This window comes from Sceloporus occidentalis, unplaced genomic scaffold, assembly GCF_023333645.1.
Source record: "Sceloporus occidentalis isolate IW3139 unplaced genomic scaffold, rSceOcc1.0.p SCAF_6, whole genome shotgun sequence".
NCBI lineage: Eukaryota > Metazoa > Chordata > Lepidosauria > Squamata > Phrynosomatidae > Sceloporus > Sceloporus occidentalis.
Window position 1 is genome coordinate 105,555,318 of NW_028316986.1, and position 12,611 is coordinate 105,567,928.

Sequence of the window (12,611 nt, forward strand, 5' to 3'; positions counted from 1 at the left end):
TATAGGTCTGTTGTCATGGACAGATCACCACCTGAGGGGTTTAGACTTGCTGGGACTCAAAACTTCTGCAGGGGTAGGTGATCCATTAAAATGGTCTGCTTTTGGATCTGGATGAATTCCTGATGGTTCTTGGGGAGCTCTCTGCTGTCTTGACAAGTGATCCTGTCAAAGTCTTGGCCAACTTCTGGCATGGAGAAATGGACAAGTTGATGGACACAATTGTTCCCTAGCATGCCCTCTCACATAGTAGAGCCAAACTGCCTCCTGGTTTTCCAGGAAGCTGTTGATGATGAAAAAAATGAGGAGGTGACTAGAGTGACTTTTGCAGAAAACTCAGGGTGAGTTTATCTGAGAGGTTACTCTGAAGCAATGCAGGCAGCAAAGGCAAATTTCTCTCTGCCTCTGTTGCATCTCCAAGGAGCCAGCCAGCAGAGCTGGTTTCAGTGATCAGTGGTATTTTACACCCAAGTGCAAGAGAGGAAAATCTGGACCATTAGCCCACTGTGAACAATTTGCCTGCCGTTTTGCAGATATAATCAATCAACTGCTATAAGTGATATAGATCCAGTAGATGTAATTTTGGCCCCTGCTTATCCAGTGATAACAGATACTTTTCAATTTGCTATTCTTGAGGATGTAGACAGGATCCTTGGAGAGTAAAAACCATCACATGTAGGTTAGATCCTTGCACTTCCTGGTTTATTAAAAAAGCTAGAGTGAGAACTAGGTGAGTAAGTAAAGGGAGTGGTTAATGCCTTGCTAAAGCAAGGCAGAGTTCTACCTTGCCTGAGGGAGGTTGTTAAAAAAGGTTATTTATTTATTTGAAAAGCCCTCACTGGGTCACATAATTCTGGATAATCATCAGCCAGTCTGTAACATTCCATTTTGGGGCAAGGTTCTAGTGTGTAGTGTCTTCCCGCCTCTAGGGATTAGACGGACTATTTAGGTCAATTTTAATCTGGTTTCAGGCCTTGTTTTGGGACAGAGATGACTTTAGTTGCTTTGGCTGATAACCTACACCAGGAGCTAGACAGGATGAGTTCTCCTGGACCTCTCAGCAGCTTTCAATATTATTGATCATATAATATTGGGTTGTGTTGCTGAGATGGGACTTCGGGGTACTGTTTTACACTGTTTTACAGTGTTTGCATGTTTGCTGATATATGTTTTAATCTAGTCTTAATTATAGAATCATAGAATCGTAGAGTTGGAAGAGACCACTAGGGCCATCCAGTCCAACCCCCTGCCATGCAGGAAATCCAAATCAAAGCATCCCTGACAGATGGCCATCCAGCCTCTGTTTAAAGACCTCCAAGGAAGGAGACTCTATCACCCTCCGAGGGAGTGCATTCCACTGTCGAACAGCCCTTACTGTCAGGAAGTTCCTCCTAATGTTCAGGTGGAATCTCTTTTCCTGTAGCTTGCATCCATTGTTCCGGGTCCTGTTCTCTGGAGCAGCAGAAAACAAGCTTGCTCCCTCTTTAACATGACATCCTTTCAAATATTTAAACAGGGCTATCATATCACCTCTTAACCTTCTTTTCTCCAGGCTAAACATCCCCAGCTCCCTAAGTCGTTCCTCATAGGGCATGGTTTCCAGACCCTTCACCATTTTTGTCGCCCTCTTTTGGGCACGCTCCAGTTTCTCAATGTCCTTTCTGAATTGTGGTGCCCAGAACTGGACACAATATTCTAGGTGGGGCCTGACCAAAGCAGAATACAGTGGCACTATTACTTCTCTTGATCTAGACACTATACTTTTATTGATGCAGCCTAAAATTGCATTGGCCTTTTTAGCTGCCGCATCACACTGTTCACTCATGTTCAACTTGTGGTCTACTTGGACTCCTAGATCCCTTTCACACATAGTTTCATTCAGCCAGGTGTCACCTATCCTATATCTGTGCATTTTATTTTTCCACCCTAAGTGCAATACCTTACATTTCTCCGTGTTGAATTTCATTTTGTTAGCTTTGGCCCAGCTTTCTAGTCTATTCAGGTCATTTTGAATCTTGATCCTGTCCTCTGGGGTATTAGCTATTCCTCCTAATTTGGTGTCATCTGCAAATTTGATAAGTATGCTCCCAATTCTGTCATCCAGGTCATTGATAAAGATGTTGAATAGCACTGGGCCCAGGACAGAGCCCTGTGGGACCCCACTGGTCACTTCTCTCCAGGATGAAAAGGAGCCATTGTTGAGCACCCTTTGGGTTCGGCTGGTCAACCAGTTACAAATCCATGTAACAGTTACCTTGTCTAGTCCACATTTTACAAGCTTGTTTGCAAGAATGTCATGGGAAAGCTTGTCAAAGGCCTTACTGAAACCAAGATATACTATATCCACATCATTCCCTTCATCTACCAAGCTGGTAATTTTATCAAAGAAAGGTATCAGATTTGTCTGACACGACTTCTTTCTCTGAAACCCATGTTGACTTTTTGTGATTATGGCATTGCCTTCTAGATGTTCACAGACTCTCTTTTTAATGATCTGCTCTAGAATCTTTCCTGGGATTGATGTCAGACTAACTGGACGATAATTGTTGGGATCCTCTTTTTTCCCCTTTGTGAAGATGGGGACAACGTTTGCCCTCCGCCAGTCTGCTGTGATCTCTCCTGTTTTCCAGGAGTTTTCAAAGATTATTGCCAATGGCTCCGATATTACATTTGCCAGTTCTTTTAATACCCTTGGTCCCGGAGACTTAAATTCATTTAGATCAGGGGTAGGCAACCTGCGGCCCGCGGGCCGGATGCGGCCCGGCGAGGCCTTGGGACCGGCCCCAGCCCAGTCCTGCCGCTGATTGCCGCCGGGGCCTTTGGCCTCTTATGCGCAGGGGCAAGGGGGGCAATTTGTATAGATGCCTCAGAAACATGCATTTATATTAACATTTTTTAAAAAATCAGCAAAATTTTTTGCGTGTCTTCCACTTTTTTTAAAAAAAGTGTCCACCATTTGACAATGTTGTCCTACATTTGTCCCGGTTTATTTATTTATTTAATTTTTTTAAAAAATTATTTAATTATTTATTTTTTGGCTTCGGCCCCCCAGTTGTCTGAGGGACAGCAACCCAGCCCCCGGCTCAAAAAGGTTGCCTATCCCTGATTTAGATTAACAATGCGTTCCTCTACTATCTCTTTACTTATTCTGTGCTGAAATTCCCCTATTCTGTCCTCTGCTCCATTATCCTCAGGTTGAGCACCCTTTTCCTTTTCTGAGAAGACTGAGGCAAAGAAGGTGTTGAGTAATTCTGCCTTTTCTCTGTCCCCTGTTAACATTTTGCCATCCTCTCGACGCAGTGGCCCTACCATTTCCTCCTTCTTACTTTTGCTGCGGACATATCCAAAAAAGCCCTTTTTGTTGTCTTTAACCTCTCTAGCAAGTCTGAGTTCATTCTGCGCTTTAGCTTTTCTGACTTTACCCCTACACATGCCTGCTATTTCTTTGAATTCCTTTTTCGTGATTTCCCCCTTTTTCCATTTCTTATACATGTTCCGTTTCAAACTTAGCTCGGTTGAAAGTTCCTTAGTCATCCATCCTGGTTTCTTGAGACACCTCCCATTTTTCTTTTTCACTGGAACTGTTTGAAATTGTGCCTTCAGTATCTCCCTTTTGAGAAAGTCCCATCCGTCCTGAACTCCTTTATCTTTTAGTATTTCTGACCATGGAATCGCCCTCAATACTTCTCTAAGTTTACTGAAATCCGCTCTCCTAAAGTCTAGAACAGGGGTAGGCAACCTTTTTGAGCCGGGGGCCGGGTTGCTGTTCCTCAGACAACTGGGGGGCCGAAGCGGTGGGGGAGAGCTTCCACCCTCCGGGGGCGGGGCCGCGTACCAGGGGTGGAGCTTCCACCCTCTGGGGGCGGGGCCACATGCCGGGGCGGAGCTTCCACCCTCTGGGGCGGGGCTTTCTCTGCTCCCTTTCCCGACCTCCAGCTGTCTGAAAGACAGCTAGAAGTGGAGGGGGGGATTGGGAGAGGGGGGTGACAGGCGCGGGCCTGCTCCTCCTGCCCTTCCTTGGCCCCCAGCTGCCTCCCAGAGAACCAGTAGGGGCCTATGAGGGGCAGGAACAACAGGTGCATGGCCCCTGCTCCTGTCCTCGGGGCTTTGCCAGGCCTGAGGTGTCCTCTGAAGGACATCTCTGGGCTGCCAAAGCCCCGTGGGGAGGAGGAGGCGTGTGCCTGCCCTCTCCTCCTTGGCCTCTTCCTTCGGCCGAACGGGCTCCAAGGGGCCCTTTCGGCCGAAGGGGAAGGCCGAAAACACTCTCATTGTTAAAGCAGACCTTTTAGCATTGAAAGCACTGAAAATACACAGAACTGCACTTTGGAAAGTCACACTGTCTCACCTTCAGAAAGACTGCATGTCCCACAAACTGACATATCATCATCACTACCACTCTCATTGTAAAAGCACACTTTTCAGCATTGAAATCACTGAAAATACACAGAAATGCACTTTGAAAAGTCACACTGTCTCACCTTCAGAAAGACTGCATGTCTTCTTCCTACTCCTCCTCCTGATCCTTCCTTCCTCCTCTTCTTCCTCATTCCTCCTCCCTCCCTCCCTTCTCCTCCTGCTCCTTTCTTCTTCCTCCTTCCTCCTCCCTCCCTCCTTCTTCCTCCTGCTCCTTCCTTCCTTCCTCCCTGCTCCTCATCCTCCTCCTGCGGACCCCCTCCTCCTTCTCTCCAGGCCCGCGGTTGTGGAGCAACCGCGGGCTTGGGGAGAAGGACGAGGGGGACCCCCACCTCCCTCTCCCCAGGCCCCCGGCACCACTGCCTCTCCCCGCACACTGGGAGGGCCAAGGCTTCCCCACAGGGCGGGGGGAAGGCCAGCGCTGGCTGCCCCAGTGCTTTCCCTGCCCCTCAGGGAGGGCAGAAGCTGGCCCTGAGGGGCAGGTAAAGGCCAGCCCCAGCGTCCCCAGGGCTTTCCCTGCCCCTCAGGGAGGGCAGAAGCTGGCCCTGAGGGGCAGGGAAAGGCCAGCGCCTGCTGCCCCAGCGCTTTCCCCGCCCCTCAGAGCGGGCAGAAGCCGGCCCTGAGGGGCAGGGAAAGGCCAGCCCCGGCGTCCCCTGCGCTTTCCCCGCCCCTCAGAGAGGGCAGAGACCGGCCCTGAGGGGCGGGGAAAGGCCAGCCCCGGCGTCCCCGGCGCTTTCCCCACCCCTCAGAGCATGCGGAGGCCGGCCCTGAGGGGCGGGGAAAGGCCAGCCCCGGCGTCCCCGGCGCTTTCCCCGCCCTTCAGAGCGGGCAGAAGCCGGCCCTGAGGGAAGGGGAACGGGCGCGGCGGCGGCGGCGGCAATCGGTGGCAGGGCCGGCCTGGGGCCACTCCTACACTGCCCGCGGGCTGGATGCGGCCCGCAGGCCGTAGGTTGCCGACCCCTGGTCTAGAATGTGTGTTTGACTATGCCTGGCTTCTCTTTTCCACTGTATTACAAACTCCAGGAGAACATGGTCACTTCCACCTAATGATCCCACCACTTGCACCCCATTAACCAAGTCATCCTTGTTGGTTAGGATCAGATCTAAAATAGCTGACCCCCTTGTTGCCTCTTCCACCTTTTGGACAATAAAATTGTCTTCCAGGCAAGTGAGGAATTTGCTAGGCCTTGAGGATTTTGCTGAGTTTGACTTCCAGCAAATATCAGGATAGTTGAAGTCACCCATCACTACTACATCTCTCCTTTCTGACTGCATGGTCATCTGTTCTAGAAAGATATCATCCAATTCCTCAGTCTGACTTGGGGGTCTGTAGTAGACTCCCACCATAACATCCTTGTTGTTTCCCTCCCCTTTAATTTTTATCCAGATGCTCTCCACCTGGCTTCCATGATTGATGTCCTGGATCTCTTCACTGGTGTAAATATCTCTGACATATAGTGCTATTCCTCCTCCTTTCCTGTTTGGCGTATTTCTCTTAAAAAGGTTATACCCCTCTATTTCCACATTCCAATCATGAGACTCATCCCACCAGGTTTCAGTGATGCCTATTATATCATATTTGCTTTGTTGTACTAGGAGTTCGAGTTCATCTTGGTTATTTCCCATGCTCTGTGCATTAGTGTAAAGACATTGCAGACCATGGGTCCCTTTTACTTGCTGTCTATGCAAGTTTTTTTGCCTCCCACTGTTGGGTCCTTGCACTTTTTTTCTTGTTTCCTCTATGTCAGTTTGACTATTTTCACCATCCCTTTTGCCTTCCTTAATATTGTCTCCCTTCCCCTCGGAACTCAGTTTAAAGCCCTCCTGATCAAGTTCTTGAGACTGTTGGCAAAAACATTTCTTCCAACTTGCGTGAGATGCAACCCGTCTGTTGCAAGAAGTCCCTCCTCATGGAACCGCAGCTCATGATCGAAGAATCCAAATCCTTCTCGGCGGCACCATCTGCGGAGCCAGTTGTTCACATCTGCTATTTTCTTCTCCCTTCCTGGACCATGCCCTTCAACTGGCAGAAGAGACGAGATGACAACCTGTACATCCATTCCTTTCAGCTTCCTACCAAGCGCCTTGTAATCCCTTTTGATGTCCTGAAGGCTGTGTCTTGCAGTATCATTAGTTCCCACGTGGACCAAAAGGAAGAGGTATTTGTCAGTAGGCTTGACCAGTCTTGTCAGTCTCTCTGTCACATCACGGATCTTTGCACCTGGAAGACAACACACTTCTCGAGACATCTTGTCAGGCCTACAAATCACTGCTTCTGTACCCCTCAGCAAGGAGTCCCCCACTACGACCACACGCCTCCTCCGAGGCTTAGCAGCGACTGTTCCCTTGGGTGGGACTCTCAGGCTCCCCTGCTCTGTCCCTGAAGTCTGTCCATGCTGCTCTTCTTCATCCTCCTTGATAAGGGAAAGAGCTTCGAATCAGTTCTCTAGCTGCAAGCTCCCAGAACAATCCCTTCTTGGCTTACTTCTCTTTGTGACATTCCTCCAGCTGTCTGCCTCCTGTGTATGGCAAGTGACCTCTTCCACCCTAGCATCTTTGTTTGATCATTTAATCTTATTTTAACTTTTGTATCTTGTGGATGTTTACTAATATGCATTTAAATTTGTTGTAAGCCACTTTGTCTCCTGAATTGGGGAAAGGTGAGATAGAAATAAGAAGAAGAAGAAGAAGAAGAAGAAGAAGAAGAAGAAGAAGTAGTTGTTGTTCTTAAACAGCAAACTAGTAATTTGAGTGCATAATGTAGTAGCACAATCCAAGAAATTTATGTTACTCAGAAGTGTATTTAAGGAGAACTGTCTCTATATAAGATGTATACTCCCAGGTTTCCAACACTACTCTCTGTCAGCAGAGAGGCTCTCTACCCCTGCGTAACCTTTCTTGGACCAATTGTTACGAGAGCAGCACTTTAGATTTCTTTTAGCATGTATGTTGTACAGTTGTCCCTCCATATTCGCTAGGGTTAGGGGACCAAGACCCCCGTGAATATGGAAAAACCGCAAATAACAAAAACACCATGTTTTTACCTGAAGGACACCTCTCTAGGGATCTCTGGGTCCTCCAGTGCAACTCTTTGGTCAATGTCCAACATACACTGACCATAGAATGCCACTGGAGTAGCTACAAATGGTCTTTCAGTGCAACTTTTAGTTAAAGTTGAGCACACAGTTCCACTGGATGACCTAAACAGTCCTAGAGAGAACATATTAATGAAATCCATGAATAATGAAATCCCCAAATATCAAAGCCGCAAATATGGAGGGATGACTGTATTTACATAGTTTGTAGAGAACATTGTGCCATAAACAAAACTAATCTGAATACAATTGTGCAGTACCACATATTGGTGCTGTACACACTGCCCCAAAGGGGCGGGTCTGTGGCGCTCCTTTTATGTCCGTGTTGGTGGCAGGGCAGCCTCACCAGCAGCCCTGCGGCCCAATCTGGAGTTTTTCCGGACCACAGAGAAGCGGCAAATGGGAGCCCTTTCTTCCCGGCGTCATTCCCGCAGCTGCTGTGGGAATGAGGTGGCTCCCAAAAGGAGCTCAGTTTCAGAGCTCCTTCCTGCGCCATGCCCAGGCTGCCATAAGCAGCCTGGGGCAGCACGGAGACATCATACATGTGCCGCGCCATTTGGATGCAGTGCGTGTGTGATGTAATAATGGCACCCCCATGCAGATGGGAGGCTGCCATGATGACACCATTGCCACATATTAGGATTGTGGGGCGTGCGGACGCTCCATCCCGACACAACTCTAGTATGTGGCTAGGCCGACACAAAGCGCTGGTCTGGACCAGGCCACTGTTCACATCACTTTTCATAAAGTCGATGTTCTCTTTATCTTTAAAATTAATAAATAAATAAATAATAAAAATTTTATTTATATACCGCCCTTCCTCAGATCAGGGCGGTTTACATCATTTTAAAACATCATCATACAACATTAAAAACATTACAATAAAAACAAAAAGCACCGAGTTAGCGAATTCCTCTCACAAAGGAATACTTTTCTTAGGAGAGTTTATTCATATTCAGTTATCTTGTATTTGCCAGCTACTCAGGAATTGTCTGAAAAGGACCAAGAGGAGGAGGAATATGAAGAGAGCGCTCAGATTGATGATAAAAGTCCAGCCATGCCCAGTGATTCAGTGTCTACTAACCAAAAAGGTGATATAATACAATGGAGCCTTGTTCTACACTGGGGTTTGGTTCCAAGATCCCCTGTATATGCTCAAGTCCCATTAAATATAATGACATAGCAAAATGGTGTCCATTATAAAAAATGGAAAATCAAGGTTTGATATTTGAAATTTATATTTTTGCTTGAATCCGTGTATAAAAAATCAGTGTATAAGAAGGGCTGATGGTAATGTGGTTCTTTCATAGTCTGTAAGAGATTGAGGAAGCTATAAGGCCCTCACATCTTCCTCTTTATTGAGAGCTTATCCTATAGATCAGTCTTTTTCGAACTTTCTCCTGGAGCTGCAGTCACGATTGCTGCAGTCACAATTAACATTGACACAGAAATGTACACACAACTTTTAAAATAATTTTCAGAATTTTCACAGAACCCCTAGAGTACCAGAGATCCCTGTTGAGAAACCATGCTATAGATTATACAAATCCTATGATTGCACTGCTTTGTGCAATAGCATAATCCCTGTGAAACATAGGCCAGTTACAGACCGGCACTTTAGTGCGTGACGAGCACGCACTAGGGTTACAAAAGGGCGGTGCTTCCGCACCGCCCTAACCCTAGTGCGTGCTCGTCACGCACTAAACGGTGGCAGCCCTTCCATACGGCCGCCGCCATGAGGACGTCACGGCCGCGCCGCCTCTAGACGGGGCGGCGCGGACGTGACGTCCTTGCTCCGCGCCAGGGCGCTTAGTGCGCCCTGAACACGGAGCAGGAAGGAGCTCCTTCCTGGTTTAGTCCACTGGGCGCAGCCTTCAGACGGCTGCGCCCAGCGGACTAAAAGAGAAAGGGGCCAAGCGGCCCCTTTCTCTTCTCCCCGCCGCCACGGGGTGTCCTTGGGGCTTGAAGCCCCAGGGACACCCCTTTTCAGGCTGTGGGGAAGCGGCATTTTGCTGCTTCCCCGCAGCCTGAAAAGCGGCAGATCGGGGCCTCAGCGGCTGCCGTTCTAGCCGCTGAGGCCCTGATACTCCAGGGAAAGGGGCGGGTCCAGACCGCCCCAAATGGGCGGTCTATAACCCGCCAAAGTCAGAGTAGGGAAGTCAAAGGCTTTCATGGCTGGCATCCATAGTTTTTTGTGGGTTTTTCAGGCTATGTGGCCATGTTCCAGTTTCCATATTGTACAAAATTCATACAGCATTATTTGAGTACAAACAAGAAGTTGTGTGTACATTTCTGTGTCAATGTTAATTGTGACTGTAGCAATCGTGATTGCTGTTAATCGTGACTGCAGCTCCTCCCCTCACATGTGATGGTCACAATGTAGCTTGTGTCTACCTCCCACACACAAACCCCCACACTATCTATCCATTAAGGAAAATCCAATTATGCAAGGGCAAACTACCTGACAACATATGTGAAGTGTAATCGATAGATATTTTTAATAGGTCGCACTGATTTTCAATGTTAGTCTAAAAGAAGGCAAATTCTGACTATTTATTCTACCTGAAACTTCAGTTCAGATACGTCCCTGATTACTGGCGTCTGTTCAGGTAGCATAAATCAGTTACAAGTAATTTTTAGTGCACAGTAATATACCTTGGAATTTTGATCCCTCTGCAATACAATATTCTGAAAACCATGTAGCTAGAGCCATTATAAGCTTCAAATGTGAACTCTTTACACTCACCTGGAAATAGCCTACGTTGAATTCAACTGTACTTATGTCTGAGTAGATATATGTAAGACATACTGTAGCTTTAAAGTAATGTTTTCTAAACCTATAACAGCAGAGTTACATTTATTTATATTACTCAATTAAATTTAAGTCCACTCTGGACTTTTACATCTGAAAATGTTTATCTTAGCATCAAAGTACACATCACAACAGAGATGCCTGAATATCTTAATATAAAGACATAACTGGGCATGTCTACACAGACCAAATGAAATGATTTCCTTCTGTCTTCATAGTGACCTGTCTTCACGTTGCAGGGACAAATCCCTGATTTAAATGTGGACTCTCTTCACAACAGAAGGCCAATTCCACACTGAATCCACCCTATGCCTCCATTAAGACAGTTTAAAACTCACCTTTTTGATTCAGATTTTGCAGAAGTGATGCTGGGCAGCTTTTTACATGTGTGTCCCCACTGTGTTTCATGGTAGTAGCACCACTGGTGTTTGTCACTCCCTCTGAGGTCAGAATAAGATGCCCAGCCATGCAATCAACACTGGGTGCTATGTTTCTGATGTCAAAGGGAATGACTCGCAGCACCAGTGCCGTGTGAGTAGACAGCTGCCCAGTGTAGCTATGGAGTGTGGTGGTAACGGGGAAAACCTAGGGCTGTTGTGGGGCCAGAATGACCTGGAAGCAGACTGGAGTATTCTAGCCAGTGTAGATAAGCCCTTAATATATCTCTTTCTTTAAAAGACATTTTCTAGTTATAGTAGCAGGAGTTAGGGAGTTGGATCAGGATTATGACACATAAACAGAAGCTTCATTCTTTCCCTTAGTGCTGTTTTCATGATCAAAATCCCCCCACCTGAAACTACTATTTGTCCTGGTTAGAAAGACATATGTATTTTCATATGTTTTTCCTGCTGGGGCAAAAAACTGTTGCATCTCCTCACTCTCCAGTCGTGATTGGGAAATCTCTACCCATCATTATCTACACCCCACATATAGTCATAAAATGGTATTCTCCTTGTCATTATGTTTTATGTGTTTATTGTCTTTTTCCTTTGTATGTTTGTTTTGAGGTATTTTAGATTTTGTAGGAATGATAAATGTTTTTTATATATGTTTTAAATGAATAAAAATTATAATTAAAAAAATAAAATGGTTGGTTTTAGGAGCAGGAATGCAATACATGTGCAAAAAAGTTTTACACATTATTTCCCCCTTCTACCGCTATAGGGAGTACTAGTATAAAAGAAGAAGATGAAACTGAAGAACTGTCTTCATCCCAGACTGCAGTTCAAACTGGTATTGTTGATAACTACATTACTAATAGTAAATGTTTGTAAGGAAAGTTGTCCTGGTAATAGTAGAATGTATTTATTTGTTTGTTTCAAATATTGATGCAATATTTTTGTACAGGCCAAACATTTCTCAAAACAAATTATAGTGCTGTTAAACCAAAACTTCAGTAAAGGTACTTATTTAAGGGGAAATGGGAAACTAAGGCCAGTTCTGCATGGGTCTTTGCGGCACCCCCATCACGTGCTAGGGGTTGGCCGAGGACCTAGCGTCCATACCGGCCTCACCCCTAGCACGTGACAGGGGCGTAAAAATGGCTGCGCCCTATACACATGGCGCCTCGTCGCGTCATTTCCGCGATGCAAGAAGAAGCGCTATTTTGGCGCTTTTTAGCTGTGCCGGGAAGCCTCGCGGTTTGGCCGCTGGGGCTTCTCGGCACAGCTAATGACGGCGCAGGCAGAGCGCCGCTTTTCGGCACTCTGTAACGCGCCTTAGCGCCCAAACAGACAGGTCAAAATAAAGCTGCTTCGGGTCACTTTGGAGGTATGCTATTTAAATGACACACACATCTTAAGAAGCCAGAAGCTGCACCAAAGCTGCACTCTAGTCCTTACCTCCAAATAGCTCCCAAACCTCCAAAGTGTCCCAAAGCATCTTTATTTTGGCCTGTCTGTTTGCGCCCTAAATTCCTTTGTACAAAAGCCAGGAAAAACTATCGGACTAAAGCTAGTGCAAACCAAAAGCCCAGCTGACTTCATTTGGAGAGTATATTGGAAAGGCAGGCTCAATAACAGAGTAGATCTTATCCTGGATCCATTCTGTCTTAATTAAAATGATACAGAGATTTGAAGAAGGGCTTCTGATATAATAAGTCTTAATATCTGGGCAGACTCATGCAAGAAGATATTTGAGGTATTCTGATCCTGAAAGGCATAAATTATCTTGGTTCTGAATGCACCTTGATTGGGGAGACAGCTTGGTGACTGGCATGATGGGTTCCTAATCCTGCCTTGAGTTAGTAATCTGATTAAAATGCTCTGGATATATTAGAGCAGTGTGGAGAGGTA

At 46.5% G+C, this 12,611-nt stretch overlaps 1 protein-coding gene across 5 annotated transcripts in view; it reads left to right on the forward strand.

Moving 5' to 3' along the window:
• AK9 (adenylate kinase 9) overlaps positions 1-12,611 on the forward strand; it is a 91,845-nt gene that overhangs the window by 24,344 nt on the left and 54,890 nt on the right. For all 5 annotated transcript variants that reach the window (XM_089530589.1, XM_089530587.1, XM_089530591.1 and 2 more), the window contains exons 14-15: positions 8,483-8,596; positions 11,482-11,550. In XM_089530589.1, the coding sequence (XP_089386715.1) occupies positions 8,483-8,596; positions 11,482-11,550 (183 nt within the window). The remainder of the gene's footprint in view (positions 1-8,482; positions 8,597-11,481; positions 11,551-12,611) is intronic.